This window comes from Telopea speciosissima, chromosome 1 (genome assembly GCF_018873765.1).
Source record: "Telopea speciosissima isolate NSW1024214 ecotype Mountain lineage chromosome 1, Tspe_v1, whole genome shotgun sequence".
Taxonomy (NCBI): Eukaryota; Viridiplantae; Streptophyta; class Magnoliopsida; order Proteales; family Proteaceae; genus Telopea; species Telopea speciosissima.
The window spans coordinates 24,558,492-24,584,876 of NC_057916.1; the positions used below are offsets into that span (position 1 = coordinate 24,558,492).

Below are 26,385 nucleotides of genomic sequence, written 5' to 3' on the forward strand. Positions count from 1 at the left end.
TAGAGAAAAATCTAAAAAATATGTGGTCCCTTCGTAAAATTTTCTCCATGAAAATTGTATAGATGTAAAAAATAACAGTGGACTTTTGGATTTTCTTTTTGTAAATTTTTTTAAAAAACTATTTAATACCAAAAACATGGAATCGAACAGTAAAATAGATATTACATCTAAAAAACTAAATTTATCAAATATGATAAGAATTATGGGTAAACATGGAACCCAGTGATTTTGATTTCAGATGGGTTATGGCCCGGAATGAGTTTCATGATTGCTTCATATGGGCTACCTTCCTCCCTCAAAACAGTTCTCTTCCAAATATTGGAAGTCCTTGAGGAAAAAGAGTGCTCTTGGGCCAGGATGGGCTAGGCCTGACCCATGTGATTCAGATATGAACCAAGGCATCTACTGAATGACAACCCAAATGGGCTTTGTCTTGGGCTTCCACTCCCACCTCTTGAATGGGCTACAGATGCCTAATCTAATCTACTAAAGGATCCATTGTCATCAAAATGAAATATCATAATTGCTGTTGCCTCCATATTTTTTTTACAACTTGCAACTTTGGGGAAACTTGAGCAAGAAAAAAGAAGAAACATTTGAGATTGGTTTGGTTCAGTTCAACAGAAAAAGATAAATCTCCTTAGGAGTTCTTATCATGAAGAAGAGGAAGGAGGAAGGAGGAGGGTGTAGAGAAGCTCATTCCAGGCGCCTGGTACGCCGGGGAGGCACCAATGAGTACAATCGGCATAGGAAGTAGGGTTGGAGAGTTGTTCTTGGGTGAGAGGTTCCCATTGCCTCCTGTATATGGAAGGGTGGGCTTCTTTCCGGTACTCCGACATCTGCGTGATATTCAACATCTGCACCGTTAATCCTCTCTTCCCCAACTCCTCGATCGCCGCTTCCACTAACCTCATCATCCTCAGATCTGATCCTTCCCCCCAGTATCCTTCTTTTGTTATGAGCTTTGTTTCATTGTAACAATTCCCCTCTCTTGCATTGCTCCACTCATGCTTCCTACCATTACAACAAATAAAGAGCGAGCATAAAATAATCAAGTTTTCTGTTGCTAATAGTACTTTGGTTAGAGGTTTCTCACGACGTCAAAGTGGAAAATCATACAAATTAAAGGGCAGGAGATGAATTCGTTCAATAAGACTATAGGAGACCCACATTTTATCTGTGAAAAGAGAGTGTCCATGTAAAACCAACGGCTCATTATGTGAGAAGGCATGGAAAGTAATCCCCACTTCAATGTGGTGGGTATCTTTTTCCTCATTATTTGTTTTTTTTTCTTTGATCATATAATGGTAAATAATCAATATTAGTAAGTTAATTAATCTGATTTGTTCGTAATTGTTTTAATTTCTTAAATAAATTGTGAGTTTTCTTAGAGTTCAGCTTGTCTCCAGGGAGCCCAGTACACCCAAGGAGCATCCAACCGTTGGGCTGTGCCACACACATCCCTAGGCGTACGCCGAGATATGTGCAGTATAGCTCCACCCTTGGATGGCCCCTGGGCATGCCCTGGGCACTGAGCTTCTGGAGAGGAGCCAGATCCGTTTTCTTACCGCAAGTGTGTGGGGGACATGCTAACAAAGAACAACTGGGTCTTGGTCCGGTTCACATGGATATCCAACCAGTCCGACCATGTCTTCAGGGCCATTTCATAGCTGCGCAGCATCTCTACCTCTTTATAGATTCCATCATCGAGCCTATCAAAAGAGCCCCACCTGATAAAACACTATTTTAGATTAGATTACAGGGGATCCAAATTTTGTTCACTTATAAGCCCCAAGGTGTGAACATGTCAAAGTTTCAAGCCTAGAAGGAAGCAGAGAAGTGGCAAAATGAAGCATTAAAAAGTTCAAGAACTGAAACATTCGACTTAGGAGCCTACAATTAATTTCATAATTACAATCCTAACTAACCCAACTCAGCCCGGCTCTGATTGACCGTGATTAGACAGGGTTGGGTCAGGTTAACCCTGATTGACCCTAGCAACCTTTTTTTTTTATTTTTTTTATTTGAGGGCTAGGCAAGGGCAAAGCTGGGTTAACCCCAATGTATATTTTTTCCGACTATATGTATGACATTATTATAAATTTATGTACTATATAATCTCATATACAAGTAGGGATGTAAATGAATAGCCGAAATCCGTTTCCATATTCGTTTAGCACTATCTGAATCCGTCTGAAAGCTAAACGGATACGAATATGGATAGGTTATAGCTACTCGAAAAGCTATATTTACATGTAAACGGATAAAATATCCGATCCGTATCCGTGTCTGTATCCGTATCTGTGTCTGTATCCGTTTAGCACTATCCGAATCCGTCCGAAAGCTAATCAGATGCGGATGCGGATATAGCACTATCCGAGCCGAATCTGCTCCATTTACATCCTATATACAAGGTCAAGCCGGGCTGGGCTCAGCCCAAGGACTTAGCCAGGTCCAACTCATGGGTTGAAAAGCCCAGCCCAAACATGGGCACAAAACGGGCTTGGGCGGGCTCAGGCTCTATCTTTGTATTTTTTTTTGTCATGTGGGTGCATTGAAAAGATTTATGAAGTATATACTTTCAAAATATACATGAAAGTGCCTGAGCAAGAAATGGTAAAAGAGAACGGAAAAATGTCTTCAAAAATTTTTTTTTTTCTGTGAAAAACCTTGTTCAAAAATCCCACTTTTAAGTTTGTATATATTACCAAAAAAAAAAAAAAGTTTGTATATCTGTCCGACACACTGTAGACTAAATCCTAAAGCGGGATCCGGCTCCTCTCCAGGGAGCTCAGCGACTAGGGGGCATCCAAGGGTTGGGCTGTGCCGCACACATCTTGATGCACGCCTAGGGATGTGTGCAGCACAGCCCAATGGCTGGATACCCCCTGGGTGTGCTGGGCTCCCTGGAGAGGAGCTCAATCGATATCTTTACTCCTTTGTTACACCATTTTGGTTGCCAAAGCACATAAAATGAACAAAATATTCACAAGACTAGCTACTTGAATAGCCAAAAAGATTACCTATAAAATGAGACAATATATGTGATTTTTTTATTATTAATATACTAAAGCAATCAAGAAATTTCGGTGACAAAACATGCTTTTGAATGGACTTAAGAAATAGATATTTAAATTCTATGGCTGTAGTATAGACATAAAAATTGTACAATGAGTTTATAAGGTATGTTTTTTTCATTGGATACCTAAGTCTTTGAGATACATTTTTAAAGAAATTCTCATTTTAAATAGTGAAAGATTATTTAAAACTTGAACATCTCTCCTCCCCCCCTTTTTAATTAAACTGAAAATAATATTTACTCATTCTGCGTTTGGTAAGCATTCTTGGAATACATGCCAGGTTGATTTCGCATTCTCGGACGACAAAAACAATTATTTTTATCATCTGAGAATAAGAAATCTACCTGAAATGCATTCCTAGAATGCATACCAAACACAACCTAAAGCTCTAACAACCAATTTCTACTCCCACCAAAAGTAGTTAGTAGAGTGAGACTACAATCTTTGTTCATAATTTTCAAAGTTTTTTTTGAGAATCAAAAAGCATTTCTTCCAACTTACTCCACAATGATTTAGAAGCCAAGTTATGTTGTAATCCCTCCTACCCCCCTCCCCAACCCAAAAGAAGAGAACACGTGTACACCAAGTTGTGGAATTTTTATCCCCTCCAGTTCCCTGTCTGACCCAGTTCCCCAGTGCCTCTAACAAAGGAGGGGGGTGGGGGAGGGCACAGGCCACCCTACCCCTGCCCGAACACTCTGTCCAGATGGGGTCCACCCCTGAAGAACTGGGCCGGGCAGGGAACTGGAGGAGATAATTTTCCCCAAGTTGCGGGGGTTAGGAGAATATATAATTCTACTTACAAGAGCTTCATTTTGGGTCTTCTCCACCAAAGATAGGTGTTAAAGACTAGTACATCTGCATCTGTCCAGTATCTTGCATGCTTCTCGATTGCTTCAATTCTGACAATTCGATCAGGTAGACGATGGTTTACTGGATCATCTGAATTTGATTCCAACAAAAGAGGAGACCAGTAGAACTCTATTGTTGCATTATACTCCTACAATTAATTAATTAATATTACATCAACAATTAAGGAGTCTTAATTCAATAATCTTCTTAATTAATTGTGTTTCTAGGATATATATATCCAAGTTAATTTAAGATACTCACCATGGCCTTGAAGGTGATCAAAGACCCATTACTATGCATAGACTTCTGTGAAGGAGGTATTGAAGACTCTACAAGGCAAACCATAGATACCCATTGACCTCTATTAAGGGAATCCCCAACATAAACAAGCCTTTTCCCTCTCAGTTTCTCCAGCAATGCCTTGGCATTGAACCTAGCTTGTTAACATGAAAACATTATTAAAGAATTATACAGTTAAATTTAAATGAAAAACTACAGAGAGTGAGAGAAACAGAGAACCTTGGGAGGTCACATTGGTGTGGTTGCCATCTCCAATTCTGATAACTCAAGTCCTTTCTCCCAAATTTCTCACAGGCCACTTGATCTGACATGTAAGTGCATTGGTTCCCTGAATATAGAGGGTATGAAGAGTTATCAAAAACCCATTTGCCTGAAAACAAATTGCATTGGGACGGCGAATCGCCGGAGTTTTTATGTGTCGCGAGACTGTCTTGAGACGATTTCATGTTGTTCTTTCCTGTGAGGTAGATGGTAGAAATGACTAGAACTGTTACAAGGACAGCAATTGAATGAAAATGGTTCTTGATTCCCCATGTCATAACTGGAAAAGCAATTCGTTGTTTCTTTGTTGTTGATGTTGCCTTCTTTGTTTGATGTTCTTTGGGTGTCTCCATTTCCTGTCTTTAAGCTTAAAAGGGTTCTCTTCTTTGGTTAAATTCTGCTGGAAAAGGATAATATAAATATGTTATTTAGTTGTGGTTGACGAGGTGTAACAATTATTGTTTTTATTATCTTAGGGAGAGAGAGAGAGAGAGACAGATTGAAGTATGACGTACACCGAAGCAACACTTTGGAGGAAACTCTAAGCGATTTCCTTAGCTTGTAGATTCATGAATCAAATCCCAGTTGTTGGTGAACTAAACAGCTTAACAATGGTCCACAACAACAGGGTTTGATTCATGCAGTTAGAAGGGAAACCTCATCAGTTGTTGGTAATGACCAAAATTCTAGTGATGTCAGGGAATAAGAGAGTGCACCAATATCCATTTTCATCTAGGGTTGATGGTGTCACCAGTGCTCTGATATGCATGAAAGAGTACTAAGCTCTTGATGATGGAGAGAGCTCTCTCTTGTAGGTGTGTTTGGTTAGTAGAAAAACATGAACTTAAAACGATGTAGAAAAGAATGAAAATCGTAAACAATAATTATACAATGCACTTACGTGCTTTTTACTTGCTTCAACAAGATTGAATTGTCTACGTCTATGGTGAGATGAGACTTGCTTCACAATCAATGGAGGATAGGGTTATAGTCGTTTGTCTCCACACCTCTCTTAGATTGATTATAGAGAAAGAATTCTCACTACAAATATATAACGGCAATAGCCCTTAAAAATTTTCCCATGAACCCTCGCTGTGTTTGGCATGATTTCTTGAAATGCATTATTGACCTAGAATGCATACCAAACACAACCTAAGATCTGAATACAGTATTGGTCTCCATCTATATATATTCCAATACACATCAAAATTCACAACTTTAGGGGGAGATCATTCCTAACCAAAAAAAAAAAAAAGGCCATATCCAATGCACAAGGCTTGCGCATTTTAACAGGGTCTAGGGAGGGTCAAATGTAAGTAGACTTACCCTGTTTCCAGGACTAGAACCCGTGACCAAGCGTTCAACAAGTGAGCAAGTGGAGATGTAGAAACAATTGAAGTATGAAGATAATGGTGTCAATCTTAGGCAAAACCCATAAAACCCAAGATTGAACTAACTAATAATTAAAGGATAAAAATCCTCTACAATACCGGCTGGGTAGCAGTGCACATCCGACGGCGCAGCAAAAGCCATGTGTGCCATGTGAGCTCTGCTGTGCCGTCGGATGAGCACTGCCGCCCCGCCGGTATCGTAGAGGATCCTGGTCCATAAATAAACTGATAATCTCGATTTTAGATTATGATAATTTTAATTTTTCAGTTTGGCCCTATCTTTAAGGAGCATATAATAATTACTTCATATTTAAGCCTAACTTAACTGCTCTTTATTACTTGTTAGGGATGGTGATGTGGTGGGAAAAAGTAGATAAAGCCATGCTCCACGTAATGGTTAGGTAATAGTATAACCCTTATCAGGTATGGTATTTGAAAACCCCAAGTACCCACCCCAACAGCCCACCCTCCTTTTAGGGTTTTTGAATCTTTTAAGAGGTTAAATTAAGGAATCTTTGGAGATGCACTTTTGTCATTCCTATTTATGATCTTCTCTCACTCTAACAATTTTTTTAGTATTAGGTTGCTTACCTCTGATCATATCCCTTTTGTCATCGAATAACCTACACCTAACCTAATTCTTACCAGATTTATTAACTGTCCAAAAGCAAAAGAGAAGTTAGGATAACCAACAGAGAAAACTAGAAATTTTAATTATGGGATTTTCTCTCCAAACAAACAGAAAACATCTAAGAAACCAGGTGTCTTGAGCTGTAAGCATGTCTGACCTGAACCTACTCATACTTGCCTAGCTAGCTCATTTGAGTAAATAATCAAAATGGTTGCTTTCATCTTCCTTACTTCTTCCTTAACTCCCTCTCATTCCAATCTAGAGCTTGCAGAGAATAATTTGACATAAACTAAATTTTAATTAAGAACCCTAAACAATGAAATCTTAATTTATGAGCAAGAAAATCTGAACCTGTCAGAGGACGTACAGTTGTTAGCGCCGCAGCTGGCTTGAGCCTAGTGCAATAGAACCAGCCCCTAGGAGATTTTGAGTTCGAGACCTCTTGTTCCTCATCTAGTTTATGCTCGAGTTTGGATCGAATTGTTCGAGGAATGGCCGAGATTGATACTAGCTGATCTAATCTCCGAGTGTGAGCACGTACAGCTGCTTTTATCACTTAATTTTTAATTAGGAGCTGCAAATTGTAATTCCGGTTAGATATCACCGTTGCCATGAATATGAGAAAGGAACCGTAGTAGAGTCTCCATCACAACTTGCACACCATGTCACCAAATTAAGGTAGAAGAAGGTCTCAATTAAGGGCCTTGATAAAGTCGTAAAGAAGAGAAAGGATAGAGGGTACACACCCTCACTTTCTCAAAGATTCTAAATGAAATTCATTCATTGGTGGATCAATACTATTTTGTTAATTTTAATAAAACTTTGAATTGGAGTTTGAGCAACTTTTCTTGCTTATTTTGGACTAAAATTTGGCCAATAAGATGCATGTGGGTCTTTTATCACATACTGCTAAGTGGCAAATAGTGAAGCCTTATACTTTACTACGCACACATATATTGTGTCGCCTAGATGGACCCTATGAAATAACATGCTTTTACTTTAATTAATATAAGAAACGTGTTATACTAAAAAACAAAAAAAAAATAAAAAATAATTATAATTTCTATTTCACCAATTTTAGTTATAATAATATTTTCAACTTAAGTATTTCGCGCCGGCCTTAAATCTTCATTGTTGCAAATAGAACTCTTGACGGCAATCATATTACGTTTCAACAACACTATATATGCTCATCCTAGGTGCACTCCAAGTGAATTGCTATACTTTTACTCTAAGATAAGAAAGGAAAAACAAATACAAAACAGTACTTAAAGAACACTTTATGCGAAAAGGAGAGGAGTGGAAGAGCTTGTGGAGGATGATCTACTTATTTATATGCCTTATATGGTCAACTATTCTTCTTACTTCATAATTATAATAAATAAATAATGGATAAAGTTTTCCTCCACCGAAAGAGGACGGTTTACCTACCATCCTAGGGTTCACAAACCCCTCCATGTCTCTAAATGTCTAACAATTCAAGAATTTTGAAACTAAAACATAATCTCTCTTTGCCAGTCCATGTCTTTAAACACATTCCAAAAATGGGTAAACCTAAAATGAAAGTACAACAAATTAAAGCTTGAACATAATAAACATATGTTAGCTAGAAGTCATGCATGGCCATTGAATTAACTCATCACATGAGGACATTATCATGAGCACCATCCAAGGTTACAAGCAAGAAAGGAAACAATTTAAATCCTTTTAAATGGTCTCTTAAGCAAGAAAATAAAAAAAAATGTAAATATTTAAGTTATAAATTAGATTAAATCCAATTTTTTTTTTTTTTTTTTTTGAATGTCAAATGTTAGAGAGAGCAATTCCTATATTAAGCCCTGCAATTCCCATGTAAAAGAAAATAAAGCCTGAGAGACCCCAGAGAGAGAGAGAGAGAGAGAGAGCAATTCCTACAGGCTCACCTCATTTGGAAGATAAACGTAGGAAGGATCAAGTGGACTGCGATGCCAAAGCGGTGGAACTGCTGGAGTTTCTTGCTGCTTCTGGCATTCCTCGCCAACGCCAGAGACCCCAAAGTGCCAAAGTGACAAAGTGAGGGTTGAGAAGATGGGCAACTGATTTAAATGGGGGATAAGTCAGAGTAACGGTTAAGAACTTTAACTTAAGACCAATCCGAGGTCTCTTCATAAATTCACAAAAATACCCTTATTAAATGCATGCCAATTTTTAGTAAAATGTAAATCTGCACCAGCATTCTACCACAAAAAAAAAAAATTAAAAAAAAAAAATCTGCACCAGCAAGCGTAGCAGTATCTCTACATTAGAGTACCTAAATATTTGCCACTTGGAAAAGTGATGTGACAATTTCGATTATATGTATGAATATTCACGCAATGGTATGCATAGAGAGGCAAAACATTAAATTTCAGACTGCCATTTAATCATATATGCTCTAATGTATTTCTATGCACCCTCTTCTCTTCTCCAGACTTAAAATGCTTAAAAGGATTTTACCAAAAAAAAAAAAAAATTGCTTAAAAGGATTGATTGCCTTGCATTTTTAAGCATTTTATTTTGTTACTTAGAAAATTTGTCTGAGGTTGAAAATTTACATGTGAGTACCCTCTACACTTGGGATCAGGATCCTCTGTAGTACCGGCGGGGTAGCCATGCACATCCGATGGCACAACAGAGGCCAGGTGGCACACATGGCCTCTACTGTGCCGCCGGAAGTGCACCGCCACCCGCCGATACTGCAGGGGATTTTAATACCTACACTTGCTACTATACATAAACTTTTCACCAAAAATTAGCTTACAATAGGGGGTATTTTTTGTGAACTTTATAGGACACCTCGATCTTGTCTTAAATGTTACACTGGTTCTCATTTTATCCTCATTTACCTTTATTTTCATTTCAATCCTCACTATGTTACTTTTTGGGATATTTGTCTCAACCATTCCTTTTTTTTTTTTTAATTCTTTTATTTTTAACAAAAGGTGAAAGTTTTCCTTCGATCACCTATAGTAGAGGAAACACCCACTCATCTAGGGTCATTATTACTCCCCCACCATATTTGTTATGGATCCGAAATGCCTTCCATTATTTCATGGCACTTAGACGAGTTGAATGATGACCATGAAGAAATTTCTCATTCACCACGGCTTGAGGAAAACTCGTTTCTTCGTGATTAAAAAAAAAAAAATTCCTCTCTTCTCTTTACCACCAACCTAGGCCAGCCCATTTTATTAATTGACTTAATGGGCTAGGCCCATAGTCAGCCATTTTCTAGCTATTTCCCAAGGTGGGGGATTGGGGGGGGGGGTTTACAAAGTGTCTGGTTGATATTTCATTTTTTTTGGGGCTCCTTATCGGAATAATATTAAAAGAAAAAGATGTTTGGTAACATTGGAAATTTTTTTTGGTATAATAAACCAGACATTTGGATTTTCGAGAACAAATTTTTAAAAAATGCAAAAAAAAAACACTTAACATCTTCTCGTCTCTCCCATCTCTCTATCGTATTTTTCATCTCTCCCTCCCTATCTTTGTCTAGCAACAGAAATTTTCTATCATTGTTATATACCACATTAATTCAGTGATTGTAATATATTACTGTCGCTAAATAGAGAAGATATTTTATATTTGGTAGCAATAATAGAATATTACTATCAAATGTCAATATTTAGCCACGGTAATATATTACTGCAACTATATTTGGGAAGATATATATATTTTTATTTTTACCGCAACTATATAAAGCCTTTCCGTAACGATAGTATATTACCACTGCTATGTATCAATATAAAGCGGAGGTAATATATTGTCACTGCCAAACATCATCATTTAATAGCAATAGTATATAACCACAATTAAAAAAATTTAATAATATATGTATCGCGGAAGTAACTACTTTGCTACTACAAAATATTTATATTTATCAGCAGTAGAAAATTACCTCTGCTAAATATATAATAATCTTTTTTTTCAATAAACTAAATATATAATAATCAAGAGATTGAGGAAGTAGATTACCATTATTGAATGTCCAAAAAACCTATTCCCACTCCCCAACTTGAAAAGCATGACATATAATTCATGTGGACGCCAATGATAAATAATCTATATTGTAGCGGTTATATAAACCTCCATTAAATGTCAATAATTAACAAAAAAAAAATTTAATAATATTTATACCGTGGTTTTAAATATTTTATTTATAGTTTCTAAATATAGGGGGTATTTTTAATATATTACCGCTATTGAATATCCAAAATTTGCTCATCAACTTGAAAAGCCCCACCAAACAATGGATCGGATCCATATACTGCGCAGACTGCCCCAACTGCCCTGCTGCGCAGGCACAGGGCCACGCGTCATGATTGCCTTACCCCTGCCCAAGCGTCTTGCTTAGATGGGGGTAAGGCGGTCATTATGCGTGACCCTGTATTCTCGCAATTGGGGCAGCGCACAGTTGTGGATCCCCAAAGAATTCATGTGTTGTACGTCTCAATGTAATTTCTTGTTTCTTCTTCTCCTTCTCTCCTTCTCTATCTTGCAAGGGTGAGTCAATGCGCGGAAGGGGCAAAGGCAGAGGCAAGGATGGTGAAGTAGGTAGGGGTTCAAGCGGGTGTGGGGAGGGGCATGGGGCAGGGAAAGAGGGAGTCAACTCCTCACCGACCAGCATGAAAATCTTGGAGCAAAGACCATTTAATTTGCTTTCTGCAAAAACATTTTCAAAGAAGCAATCAATACTGGGCTTGACCAGCAAGCACGAATACCCTCTCAATTCAAGCATTTTGGCGCAATCCTCAGCAGATGGATCAGAAAACTAGCGTCGACTGCCCAATCGAATTGAAGCTTTCATTGACGCGTTGCCCCCGCCCCCGATTCCCATAAGGATTGAGCAGCCTGCGGACGACCAATGGCAGATCGAAGATTGAACAGCAGAAAAAGCGATTTGGGTGTGGACAATTAATGCTGATCAGGTATATATATTAAAGAACACAGCGACCTTCTCCTAATGGATGTTAGTACTGCTTAATTTGATGATGCATGCCTAGCTTGTTTTTATGCTTGAAGCACTCATACATACCAAGTGAAAGTGATGCTATTGATGTGTTATTTATTAAATGCGTATCTTCCTCTAGAAGTTGTCCAAAAATAACGTACAGAAGTTAAAAATTGAAAATAAATGGGAAAGATATCTGTTGGTCGTGTAGCCCCTGCATCTGCGCTGGGGCCAATGCGAGTGAGTGATCAGGGTATCAAGACGGTTGGGATTTTTTTTTTTTTTTTTTTTCAAAAAGAGCTGAACACAATTTCAAGCATTCTTGTATTTGCACGCAGGTTTTGAAGAAGTGCACTTTATACACACTCTGCGTGAAGCTAACTCTGTTGCTGGCCGACTTGCTTCTTTAGGTGCTCGATCAGTCTCAAGATTATCTGTTTTGTAATTTGGTTCCTCCAGATGTTATCTCTCTCCCTTTGTTTGCTGATTTGTGCGGAACTTTGTTCCCCGTAAATAAAATGCTGATTACCAAAAAAATCAAAAAAATCAAAAAAACAAAACCAAGCAACAATTTTTTCCCCCAAAATGTATATATATTTTAACGAAAAAGTTCTCTGTGGAGAAGTGTACTACCCAGGATTTTCATCCTCTCAAGTGACCAGTGCACCACACTTGAGAATCCAACCGTCTACGCAACACTTGAAGGGATGAAAATAAGCAGCCTATAAAAGAAAGCGTGGTGGTACGAGCAGCAGGAAAAGTCTTGAATCTACTAAATCCCATGGTATATTTACAAAATGGCCTTTGCTAATCTAACTTCAAAGAATACTAATCTAACTTCAAAGAATATGTGAGTATGGTATCAAAGGTACCACAATTAAGAGGCTCGATCGAGTGATCAAATAATGGCGTCCAACCGAAAAGCCCGATCTTTAGGGTGAAGATCGAGGCCCTTCTGGAACTAAATTCTCCTCCCATTCCTGGCCATGCAAGACATTCACTGTATCAACTCCCCCAGTTCTGGGTCATAGCCCCCCACATGGCCGGTGCACGGACAACCGGTTTGATACCACTTAATGATGTTTTACCCAAAAATCGAGTTTCAAGATGGAGAGACCCTTCTAAAGTTATAAGTCAAACTGTCGCACACTATCCAATCGATGTGGGATTAAACTACCCTCTCATTCTTAACCATGGAGCGCATTCCCTGTATCACCAAACCACTTAAATAGGGAGGTGGGGATCTCTCTTTCTTTTTTGTCTAAGTAAAGAAAAATCAGAGCAATGCCGCAAGGGCTACAAACTACAAGGCAAAGAGAAAGTCTTTTAGTTCGGGGTTGGGGTTGGTAGAAATCAATTTATTCATTGCCACATAAAGAACTTGTAATTGTGGATTACAAGATTCCATCAACCACTGGCCGGGGGAGTTTTTTCGGTATAGAGAGGGACGGGGGAGGCCGGCTCTTTTAGAGGTAGCTTGTGATATGTACTAATTAAGAGGCTTGGGTGACCGAACCCGAGCATGCTTATTGGATTCCCTCTTTGTCCTAATCCATTTTATTGTGGATTAGGGTTGATAAGTAAGAAAATTAATATTCATAAAGATATATCGACTTTGTACCTTTATAGATGGATAAATAGATAATGGATGTACCCCTACACATTGCATACTAAGGTTTAATTTAGGCATCCAATATTGAAAGCAAATTAATGATCCAAATCCAAAGCATGATCGAGTGGAGATAACCCTAATTAAGGATTATGAAATTTATAATTAATTCTTCACATGCATATATATATATATAGTTTTATTTATTGGCCTCTTTACCCTAATAATTAAGGGGGTCATTGGCCTCTTACTATAATCAGAGGGCCACAACGTGTTACATGCCCAAAACCAAATACGTCATCTCTCAATATATATATTTCCATTAACCCCCGTGCTTCTTATTATCTTATAAATAAGAGGATTGAGATCACAGACCCACCCCCAGAGAGAGAGAGAGAGAGAGGGGTTTGGTCACAGGTTGGTTGGATGCGTACGTAAACTCTGACTCAATTTTCAGTTCATCACTACTTGTAAAACCGAAAATGGTTTTTTCATTAACTTTTCCTTATTTAATTTGTTCCATTTGATGATGAGGTAGCTATAGCTAGCGTTTCATCAAACAGATAGATATACTTGGAGCTAATTGGATTATGGATAACAACAACTTCTTTAAAGAGTAATTCGCCAAAACAAAGACGTCATTCTGACCATACTTCATGTGGGGTTCGAGTTGTCTCTTCTTGTAAGTTTCGAAACCTTTGAGTTTATCATCATCATCAACTCCAACCTATCATCATCATCTCTCATCACCACTCTCTGTCTCTCTCTGTCTCTCTCATTCGTTACAAATTGTTAATTAATTCTGAAGAATGATTAAACTTGTTAGAAAAACAACATCCACAATGGCGATTTTATAGAAGAAAATTGAAGAGAAAGAATAATCACACATGACAAGATTTACGCGGTTCACCCTCAAGTAGGAAGACTACATCCATGGCCGAGCGATAGAACGATTCCATTACTTTTGTGAAACAAAATACAAATCCTCAATCTCACATCTTTCAAAGAGATAACAATATTATATAAGAAAACCTTAACATAAAAAGTACAAAACTTTGCCCCTAAAGACCCACCTGGTCTGATTCGGACCTGAACCAACATATGATCAAAATACATATCAAATCGCAGATCTTGACGATTAGGCCATTCTGACGTATTTCGAAAATGAAGCAATTCGTCAAAGAATCACCACAACACTTTCTGGATTGAAATCAAACCTTCACCAATAACAATCTAACTAATTACTATCCTCTCTCTCACTGTAGAGTCTCTTCATCTTTTGCACTTTCAATTGGGTCGATTCCCCAACATTGTCCACCTATGTTATTCCAAAAATCTCTTTAAAAAGAAAGAGAAGAAGAACCAAAATAATTAAAGTATGGGGGAACATATATATGGGAGCAGGTCACTTTTATATTAAGTGCTTCAGATACAAAAACTCTATGGACCACAACAAACGTGAAAGGAATCGAACTGTGTCTGAAAATTTGAACAGTATTCAAGGTTTACACTGCAACTTGTCTTCATCACACACAGAAATTAATCTAGAGAGAAAGAAAGATTAACTTTTGATTTGCAGATAGTTAATAAAACTAAGAATGTGTTAAGCTTTTATTCAATAACTAGTTGGGGGGCAGCACATGCATTGCATGTGATCACACAGACAAAAAATAAAATGAGAATAGCAGGTTAGTGTGAGATAGATGATGAAGAGGATATATGATGAGGAGAATAAGGTAGAGATACTGAGAAACTAGCTTGTTCCATTCTTTTTTGTTTTTTTAAGAGAATTAATCATTTATTAATCCCCCCCCCCCCCCTCTCTCTCTTTGTCTTTATGAAATATATATATACTTATTAGAAGAAACATATATAATACTCATGTATGTTTCTTATTCTATTAATCAACTTGAAGGAAAGATATTTTATAAAAAATTAACATTGAAGGGAACGAGCTAGGGAAAAAAACATAAATTAAAGAGAAGAAAGCCCAAAGGTCAAAAGCTCTAACATTGGAAAGAAAAAACAAAAGAAGAAAAAAATATATATATGCCTGTTTATCCCTTTCAGTTCCCCAATCCCCTAACAAGGGGGCATAATGACCATTCTATCCCTATTTGAACATTGTTCGGATGGGATTTATCGGATCTTTGTCCCCTTCAGTTCGTCCAATGCCTCTAATAAAAGGGGGCAATGACCACCCTACCCCTGCTCGAACACTCTACCGGTGGGGTCTACCCCCTTATTCTGGGGTAATGGGCCGGATAGGGACTGGAGGAGATAATTTTCTAGTTATCGAGGGATTGGAGAACTAGGCGGGCAGGGAACTGGAGGAAATGATTTTCCCCATATAGGCCTTGATAGAGTTTGAAAACAAATGGAATTTGAATTGTCCTCACACCTTATCTGGTGGTTTCGGATATCTTGTATTTATAAACAATTTTAAACTTCTTTGTGACTGTTACAAGAGATAGAGATATACATGAGTTTGTTATCTACAAACTAGGAGAGAGACGTTTGAAGAGTTTTGTTGTTTGAAGACTCTTCTTTTGAATCCTTGGGTGACCGTTGAGATTGTGCGTTATCAGACCTAAAACAAAAGGATAAGATTTTTGGGTACCAGTTAATGCAATAATTATAATTACACCAAATATTATTAATTAGCATTATCTCTCTTATCTCTCTCCTCATATGAAATGACCTTTCTACCTTTCTTATGTACGAAAGAGTTTCATTGCTTTTCATTAATGTGTTCCCCTATACCATTTGCTTAGAGAACCTTCTCCCTAAAAACAAATGCTAAATTGAAAAAGAACTGAATAGTAAAGATGTGAATGAAACACGACAGTCTTACCAAAATAAAAAAGAAAGAATGAAACATAACAACACCTAATTAAAATAGAGTCTATTTTAAACTTTGTGCTCGCACCACTCCATTTTCTATACACTATAGGAAATATAGAATTCCACTATATGCTTTTTTTATCTTTTTAGTTTTTGGTAAGGGATACCCCATCATGTAAAGGAGGGATTCAATCCTGGATCGATCAGCTCTAAAACTAGCATGTGAGCTTAATTACTACCTGAGCAAGTTGACACCAGATCTTTATCATCTCAATTACACTGTTCGTACTTGACGTCAAGTACATCTAACAGAGGAGGTAGAAATGATTATCCTACCCCCTGCCCAAACACGTTGCCCGAGATGGGGTTCATATGGGGTCCACCTACCTCTATTAGAAGTACTTGACATCAAGTACATGCAGTCTAGTTGAGAGGATTAGACTATTTGCTTTTAGTGAAGAAAATCGCATTTATGTTGATGTCCTTGCATATCTTCTCATTGGTCTTCACACTGGTTTTATTCATTCTTTTGTTGTGAATGTGAAAACATAAAAGTTTCACTGAACACCTAAAATAAGGCCAAATCGAATACAAATCGAGTCAAAAGTCAAAATTGAATAAAAATTGAAATTGAACCATACTGTTTTGGTTAGGTTCTGGTTTAAAAACACATGCTCCTATTTAGTTTTGGTTTCCACATGTCATATCTTGAACTGAAACCAAACCAAAATCGAACGGATTGACACCCTTGATTGGGATTGACCACATTAATTAGCCTCCAATAAACATGGCTCGTGTAGAGAAGCCATATATACCAACAATCGAGGAATAAACATGATAATAACCCTAATTATAAGAAAATAGTGTACTAATCTTAGTTTACTCTATACTGGCTTTTGCTATTTGACTTTGGCCTTTTTGTGGTTGCAACAAACGAGGAAAGACATCATCCATTTATTGGTCAAATTTTTGTTGCACCCTAATAATACTTAGCCTATGCCTGTGTGTGTATGGAGAGAGAGAGAGAGAAGCTTGCTTAGCTAATAATCCTTTGTGTTTAAGCCATGACCAAGGCTTAGAAGTTGGAACCTGTCTTAGTTTAGGCCTTCAGGGCTTTTTTATTTGTTAACTAAAATGGAAGTCAACAATTAGTTTAATCTTAATCTTAAAATTGAGTTTAGCATCAAAATTAGCAGCGAAGGACTTATAATCTTTGGAGGTGAAGTCAGAAGTGTTTATTCTGATGGGATATGGCGGTGATGTTTTTGTGGTCTAAGAATTCATAAAAATAAAAAGATAAAACAACCCATGAGAAAAAGAAAGGAGAAAAAAAAAAAATTTGGGTGGCGAGAAAGTACTCATATGTATATAAACAAAGAAACCACGGGGATCATTCAAAGCCACCTTACCCACTTGCACCCCAACTTGCAAGGCTCCATCTTTTTCTGCTTCTAAAAACTTGAAAAAAGGAAAAAAAAAAAGGATTTTTGTTTGTTTGGAGAGGAGACCAAACAACAAAGAAATAAAGGGACAAAGAGAAACGTCTCCAACTTGCAATTCTTTTTGCCAACCAAGTTGAGTTATCATAAGTCAAGTTGCAAGAGTAGCTGGTGATTCTTATTACACATTTTTATTATTTTAATGCAACATGTATATATGGCCCCCTTCTTCCCGCATGCATGGACTCTACTCATGGGGGTAGATATGACAATTTCAATGTTCTTACACTTGGACTTTATGTATCTCCATAACTAAATTTAGAAAGAGAGTTTTCTATACTGAAGCAAGGTCCAATGCAGGGCCAACAAGGACAGGATTTCTGTCTTTCATGGAGGGTAAGATGGTTATTTCATATGGGCTTATATCCGGGCATGACCCACACTCCGCGAACAAACTCCTTTTTCCTTCTAAGTTTATCCCAAAGGTTTAATCCATGGACGGAGAGTCAATATTACTCTACCACTTATTAGATAAACTTTTGAAATACCTTTCACTATTCCTAAGAATGTAGATCAAGTTCTCGTATAAGAACCATTCTCGTACACCCTTAAGCGCACATAAGGAATCCAAACAAAACTCGGCCCTATTGCAAAATATATGAAAGTTGCTCACATACTAATAATCAAGATTTTTTGCTTTAAATTTTCTAGAGATTGGAAAATTAAATAATTACTTGATCTAAGACCCACGAACTATAAAATTCTTGATTAAGAATTTACTTATTTCTTAGTATGGAATGACAGATTAAACTAGAGGTAAAATATAAGAAAATTGATTCTTGAGCCACACAAGCTGTACATATTTTATTCGAAGAAGAAATTAATGGAGGTTCTTGGCAAGTAGGGATTCTTTATTACCCTTTCAATGTAAACCTTTCAGAGAATTCTGTAAATGTGTTTTCTCATTAGTGAGAATTGAAGCAATTCACATTGCAAAGAAATCCAATCCAGAGAAAGAAATGCCCAATTCCAATCCAATACAGAGAAGAGAAAAGGATATATATAATATAGGAAGAATTCACAGTGATCTAATGGTCGGTCTACAGTACAGCCATTATTATAAATTAAAGAAAGAAATTACAGACAACAAGGCCAAAAAAAAGGAAACCATAATTCACGAAGATGGTGGTGGTGGCGACGCATTGACGCTGATTTAAAATAAATTTAAACAAAAAAACAGAGTTCCGGTGAATCCAACAAACGATCGTCGGACGGACGGCAACGATCGGCATCGTCACCGTCACCGACGTTCTTTGGCAATCATTGTCGAAGCATCAAAACCTGCGAGATTGCAGGTGTGAAGGCAAAACCCATCAACCGATCATGTTATCGCAATCAATGTCGATCGCAATCACATTTGGGGAAAAAAACCACCAAAACCAAAAGACAAGAGAAGAAGAGAAGAGATAGCTATTGAGATGATCGATTGCTTCTGGCTAAGTTCTCGGCGATCTGAGCCAACGATTGTAGATTGCAGCGAACGATTGTGTCTACAAACATACAGGTATCTTCCTTCGTGTTCCCGGAGGGAATATCAACGACGTACGATTCAACGACCATCGTTCCTGAACCGTTCGATGAAGGATGTAGAGTCGTCACAGATCGGTAATTTGCAAGGCGATGATCACCACCGACAACGCTGAAGCTGAGGATGTGACGTTCATCGTCGAGGATCTCAAGCCGTTCTGTGCTGGTGGCAGCGGGAAGACCCGACACCACTTGGACTTCTCTGAGGGTTCCAACATCGCCGTTCCCTACGATGACGTGACAGCTCTTCAGGAAGTGTTTGTAGGCTTGAGGGTTGTCGAAGCGGCGGACGACTGACCATACGGTGGATTCAGAGGCGGCGATGTGCTGGACGACGGCGGAGGAACACTGGTTGAGTCCCACTGTATGGGTGTGATGGCGTGCGACGGTTTCCGGTGCGGAGACTGGACAACAAGCTATCATACGTCGGTGGAGGGTGGCGCCGGTGGCTATGGCGGTGGTTTGGGGTTGCTTGTGGCAGTGAGAGATCATGTTTGTGTTATTGATTCTATGAACTTGAAGGGCTGATTTGGGAGGTGTTGTGGGCATTTTATTGCTTGCCTTTGCGTGAATACTTTTCTTTCCCTTTTGGTTGAATCTCTTAATAGAAAGAAGGAGAGATTGAGGAGAAGAGATGGGATTGAGAAGCTTTTGGGTTTTGGGGTTTATGGATTGCGTCTACACTCTTTTATATATGAGATGTTTGAATCACTTAAATAAACTTTAGAATTTTGATATAGAGAGAGAGAGAGAGAGAGAGGTGGTTTTGGACTTTTCGAACGTTCGTCTTTATTTTTTTTCTATTTCTTTTGTTGTCTTTCATGATATTATGGCCTTATGGGAGTGGGAAGAAAGAGAAAGAAAGAGAGAGCGGTGGTTGGCTTGTTAAGGAGTTTATTTATTTATTTCATCTTGGTGGAAGTGGGTTAATTTAAAGTTCATGTGGGTGTTATTAACTCTAAAAAATATGTTCATGTGGGTAATAAGATAGAACTTAATTTTTTTACCAAAGTTACTAAAATAGCCTCATCTGTACAAGTTAAGTTGAATTTACAATATTAACTCTAAGATATTCTACAACTTGTCACTAGAAATCACTAGAAAAATAGTAATAGGGAAATGAGAGTGGAGCTAGAGTCCCCCCCCCCCACTTGAATTGTTCGATACGTATCAGTGTTATCGGAGACTAATACTAATACGATACTTTCACTTTACACTTGATTGGTATCGATCGAGACTATACAGACACTGATACCGATACTTATATTAATCTTGTGTCCCATACCCTCACAGATGCTCCTCAACTTTCGTTTCTCTCATCTTCTGTAGAAGGGTTTTTTTTTTTTTTTTTTGATAAAAGAAATGAGAGGATCTTTACACCACTAGAACACACTTACACCACTAAAACACACTTATGTTGATTCCCCACTAATCATATTGCAGAGAGTAACAATATCATAATGGATGGATGTATTCTCCAATGGAAATGCTATTAACGTACGATCTCTCAAATTGCAATTGGATTAGAAAACAAGTGGACGTCCACTTAATATGTTGGCTTTTTACATCAAAGTGAATTCAAATTAGAGTATTCAAAACAAACCTATTTCAATTATATATATATACACCTAAAAAGAATGTATTCTCCCATGGAAACATGCTCATCGTGGTAGTTCCCCAACTATGGATGGATTAGACAACAAGTTGTTGTACACTTATTCTAATCTAACTTAGAGAGGGAAGCTATGGAGTGTTGTTCCAAGAGAGACCTTCAATTATCTCTTAATAAATATTTTATTTTTAATCAAGTTGCTAATCCTTCAGTTTTTTTTTTACAAAGTTGTACATCCCACTTGCATTAGAGTAAAACTTTTTCTAGGAAACACGAAAAAAAAGAACTAGATTATGTATGGAGGAACAAGAAAGATATTTATTATTAGAATATGAAAAAAACAGAATGCTGCCAGATTATGTGGCACCTGGGATCTTTATCATCTCCAGTTTGCTGACCGGCCCAGTTCCCCAGTTCCTCTAATAAAGGGGGGCTGAAATGACCTCTCTACCCATGCCCAAACACCCTGCTCGGATGGGGTCCACCATCCCCCTATTAGAGGAACTGGGGAACTGGGTCGGTCAGCAAACTGGAGGTGATAATTTTCCGTGGCACCTATGCCTAGATACTAGAAGGGCAAAATGACCATTCCCATGCAGTCTCATTGGTCCCCACACTGGTGCAGGAGCTACATAATTTGGCAGCGATCTCCCTCCCTTAGAATATACAATTAATAAAGGTAACAAATTGCATTACTAGGGATGGGGGCAGCCGGCAGCCTGTCACAGCTACACATGCCTATGAGGGGTATGTAAATCATTAGAAAGATTTGCGGGCAGTTTTGTAATTTTAAAAGAAATGCATGGATATTTATTGGAATTATTGGAAAAGTAAATCAAATAAATTAGCAAATGGACTACCCACTTGCAACTTGCAAGAGCCGTAAGCTGGTGGATAAGATGATAAAGCCTTCCCTCCTTGGGGTTTTATCTGTTTTATTTAAAGAGAAAAAAAGAAAAGAAGAAGAAGAAGAAGAAGAAGAAGAAGAAGCAGAAGAAAGCCTCTCAGAGAAAGAGAGAGAGAGCAAGTGGGAGGAGAAGAAAATTTAGGCATTTCTTCCTCCACATGTCCCGCCAAAGTAGACGCGGTTTCACCCTTTCTTTATTAAATGTTACTCTGGGGTTATGGTTTCAATCTTTATTTGAAATAAAATAAAAATAATTTCATAATTGTTTTTATAACTTTTTATCAACTTTAACGTGTCACTGTATGGTCTCATTTATGATCTTTCTCTAATTTTTTTTTTTTCAATTTCTCTTTCTCAGTTTTCTCAAGTCTCAACCACTTGAGAACCCTTCTACCCCCACAAAAAAAAAAAAAAAAAAAAAAAAAATCCACTTGAGAACCCCACTTGGAAGAGATGAGCTAGGCTCGAGACTTGAGAATTGTAGAACCCTAAACGATGTACTATCTTACCAACTACTTTAAAGTAAAATACTCTTCTCTGCAACTTGTTAATAATATCCCCTGGGAAGTAGAATTTTTTTTTTTTTTCCTTTATTGACCAATTTGGGATGAAATTTCGAAGAATTTTCTTGGGTTATTTATATAAGATAATTTATTATGAATGAATCAAAATTTGAAGTTATAGCAAATGAGGTTTGTTTCTCAACTTTTTCAAGGACTACGACGGCTAACTAGTTATATTGCAAAAACAGAATTATGCGGGAAATCGCTAATTGAAATATAAAAGAATCCAAGGGTAGGGAGAAGGATGCGTAAAAAGTAGGGAAGTGAGAAAGAATGTAAGAGAGAAAAAAGAAGAAAACTAACATAGAAGCTTAAGTACTTTCATTTTCCAAGAGGAGAGCTCAACATCAATTGCAAAGTGCACAAATTCCTTGAAGGGTCCAAAAAGAACTTTGAAATCTAAAGTTACATTCAAATTGCGCACTTAAAATTAAATTTCATAATACAAAAAGAAGAATAATAATGATTTGAGAAGAATGTGGTCACAATGTTAAGTAGTTGTCCATTATCACATTATAATTTCACCAACAATCTCATAACTTTGTATTTATTTGATTGGCCAATATATTCAATAATTTAGAGAAAATTTTATTGAAGTGTCTAATCTAAAAGCTTAAGTTTTAGGTGGAGAGACCCAAATAATATAAGGTATTGAAAGTCTCAAGGTTTTTTCGTTGTATGAGTATTCTCAACAATATTTATCGTTCTCTATAAAACCATTGGCTACTTGAACCATATTGAAACAAATTATCAGATCAAGCATTTCAATGATATAGTCCAACCAAAACTCTATATAGCCAAAACAAATAAAAATTATATATATGGGAATTCTCTTATATTATGCTTTTGGTCTTCTTTTCTTAAATTATATCACTTTACATTATTTTGCATCAATATTTGTTTATTAAATTTCATTTTACTTTTGCATTCAAATCCCTTGGGTTTGAAAATTAAACTAAAATGTATCACTATTAAATATAGTATGAAATTTAATTTAAGGCTTAAATTTAAGATTTAATGGAGTTTAATAGTTTCATAGGGTTTTGAATATGCTAGCTAGAGAAGGAAGAGATAAGACAGAAATTAAGAAGAAGAATAAGGACAGTTTTAGAGGATGGTTCATAACTAATATCTCAAATTAAGGGTCAAGAGGTGTCTTCTTGTGTGACAGAGTCTATCTCCTCCTTCATGATAATATGAATTTATGTCAACTCTCTCTCTCTCTCTCTCTCTCCCTCCTTATTCGTGCATAGCACAAAATGATCACGTACATTGCATCAAGTAGTAAAATAAATAAATTCATGATGTAAGAGATAAAAAATAATTAAACTAATGCCTACTTGTAGAATCAATTTAAGTGACCTAACTAAAATAAGCTCTACAAATACCATGTTGACTCCTCTTCACTATGATGTCAAAGTACTTTAACTCAAAGATTTTGTTGTTTGTTTTAAGAAATTATTATTTTTTTATGCTTTAGGATAATACTCTTTTTTGGGGGTTTAAAGTTCTACTTTAAGATTGCAATTCTATTTTTAAGCCACTCAACTTGACAAGCTGGTTTCAAGGAAGCTTGATAGAATTATGAAAGTTATTCCATGTGCCCACAGACAAATCTCCATTGAATATATAGGTAATATTATAATAACTCTTTTTTTTTTTTTTTTTTTAAGATAGGTTCGAAAGAGAATTGAACTCATGACCTCTTAATTGTGAGGTATTAGTTATTGCCAACTGAGCAACCTTTATTTCTAGTTAGGTTCAACATGCAAGATTATAAGAAAAGAAATGTTCATTTCAGACTTTTTCACAATATTTTCAAACCTCTAAAGAAATTGAGGCTATGAAATGAATTTCTTATGCTTCGCTAGTAAGAAGTTTCATGTACGCAATATTGTGTACTAGGTCATATTTTTTATGTGATAGGAATTGTGAGTCAATATCAATTTAACCCTGGATAGGAGCACAAGAATACCCTCTAGTATCTGAAGAGGACCAATGAGTATTTTTTGGTTTATGGTTCTAACTAATTGTTAATCGTGGATTATACATTTCCAGATTTTCAGACCAACAAAGATGATAGAAAATCCACTTTGAGCATGTTATTTATTATAGGTAGTAGTAGGTCCGTAATATGGAAGAGCACCAAGTAAAAATCAACATTTGACTCCACAACTATGGCTTAATATCTAGTAACTAAAAAAGTAACCAAAGAATGGGTTTAGCTGATAAAATTATTGACAGACCTAGGAGTTGTACCTGAGCTCTTCATAGACCCCATTCTGTTATACAGTGCTAATAGATGAATTATTGCACAAGCTAAGAATCTCAGAACACATCAGAAAAATAAGCACGTGAAGTGATAATATCATCTCATCGAAGATATTGTACAGTGTGGTGATGTGGCCATTGCTTAGGTTGTTTGAAGACAATTTGTCTGATCCGCTAATAAGGCTTTGTTACATAATGTATTTGAAAAAACATGTTGAGAAAATGAGATTGGGATACATGGGTATTGGCCATGATGTATAGTGGGAGATTGTTGAAAGTGTGTCCATCAAATCAACAACTAATCCCTAAGTTTATTTATGTTTGCGATTAAATATTATTAACGGACTTTAATTATCCATAAGTTTCAAACTAAAATAGTTTACGACTAAGGACAAAATTGGGCATTTTGTTTATATGGTTGTCACACTATGTGTTGTTAAGATTGTTGATGTGTATATTTGTGTGTACACTTTCCTTCTTCATAAGGTTTGAGTAGGCTGTTCCGAACCTAGTTTAGGTCAATCCAAGTTGAGCAGGTAGCTTGTTACCTTCCTTGCTTGGAATGACATTGGACCAACTTTATCCTACTTAAATTTAATCGTTGAATTGTTAAACCAAAAAGTGATTAGCAAGTTGGTTTTGATAATAACAAATATTTTGGATAGAAGAAAAGGCTATTTTAAAAGTTACAAACAGTCTAAATAAGGTGAAGCATGTCCAAGATCGATGAAGGGTGTCCCCAAACACAGACTGCAAATTTTAAAGTGGATGGGTTGGATTGATTCCTTTGTATAACCAATCAAGTAGCCCTACAAATAGGTTCATAAATCCTTGAAACAAGTCCTATTGTTTTCACTTTTCACTTAGCCCTTAGAACATGAAATTGATAAAACATGAAATTTGGTAAAGGAAAATGATTGTTACACCACCCTTGTATAGATTCTTTTACAATTTTTTCGTTGTTTTACCTTATCAAGTTGATATTTACATGCTAATTTTAATTTGGTGAGATAAGTTACCTTTGTAGTTTTTCTAATTGTGAGGATTGTGTTGGAACTTTAATTTTTCAGGCAAGTTGTGTTAAAGTTGCTTGCTTGACTCAAGACATGTTGCATGGTGCATGCTTGACTAGGTTGAAAAGCCCAGCAAAATCAAACATGGGATCAGGTGATCCAATTTTTAGATCACATTTAGTTTGGAATCGGCCTGAAACTTATAAATTGGATTCTGAAAGAAAAAGCAAAGATTTCTCTAACTATATGATTTTTCGGAGTTCCTTTTTTTAATTAAAACACTTTGTAGATCTTTTACATTTTATTGATTTTCTACTATTTTACTAACACAAAGAGAGAAAAAAAAAATATTCCAAACACTTTCTTTCTATTGGATGACAACCCTTTTTTGTACTATCTAAAGTTGGATTTGGATCCTCTGGGGTTGAGCGGCCATCGTGTTGTGCTCAACTCACAAGCTGTCACTTGGATTTGATGTAAATCCAATGGTTGGTAGAAGATCGTCTGACATTTTTAAATTTTGAATGATAATGTTAAATTTTGAATTAAACTCATCTATCAACCATTCAATTTGTATTAGATCTACATGACGGCCTGTGACTTGAGCACAACACAATGACTGATCAAACCCAAGCCGCAGACCATCCAAATCCTCTGAAGTTTGAAATCAAAGAAGTTCAAACTGCAAATTGCAAAAGCTCCCCAAAAATATGCAGCAAGTTGTAAGGCCTCTTGCCGACAGTTGACCGTTAATCCTAAGATATTTGAATTTTAGTGAAAAAGAATACATTTTAAAGCAATTATAGGTTGGTAACTGTTGGTGGGATTAGAGAAAAAGTTGACGATGACAATTGACAAATGCTTAGTGGGAAAGAAATCAATCAAAGAATGTTTAAACTCAATAATAAGAGAGAGAAAACAAAAAAAGGAAACCCTAATTGGCTGCCCCCAAGCACTTATTCTTCTTCTTCAGTTCTTCTTCGACTTTAACGCCTTTTAACGTCGCAGTTGTCAAACTTAGTCGTCAAAATATCTCTAATTCTGAAGCGGTGA

The 26,385-nt window shown here is 36.8% G+C and overlaps 2 protein-coding genes across 2 annotated transcripts; both read right to left on the bottom strand.

The window, feature by feature from the left end:
* Positions 1-646: 646 nt before the first annotated feature.
* Positions 647-4,876, bottom strand: LOC122659538 (protein trichome birefringence-like 34). The gene is made up of 5 exons (XM_043854644.1): positions 4,452-4,876; positions 4,194-4,365; positions 3,884-4,080; positions 1,569-1,730; positions 647-1,014 (listed from the first exon to the last, which is right to left on the bottom strand). The coding sequence occupies exons 1-5, from the start codon at positions 4,844-4,846 to the stop codon at positions 654-656; spliced, it is 1,287 nt and encodes a 428-aa protein (XP_043710579.1). The 5' UTR covers positions 4,847-4,876; the 3' UTR covers positions 647-653.
* A 13,580-nt stretch (positions 4,877-18,456) lies between these two features.
* Positions 18,457-19,573, bottom strand: LOC122659009 (abscisic acid receptor PYL4). The gene has a single exon (XM_043854178.1). It carries the CDS (start codon positions 19,513-19,515, stop codon positions 18,850-18,852), a length of 666 nt encoding a protein of 221 aa, XP_043710113.1. The 5' UTR covers positions 19,516-19,573; the 3' UTR covers positions 18,457-18,849.
* Between the last annotated feature and the right edge of the window lie 6,812 nt (positions 19,574-26,385).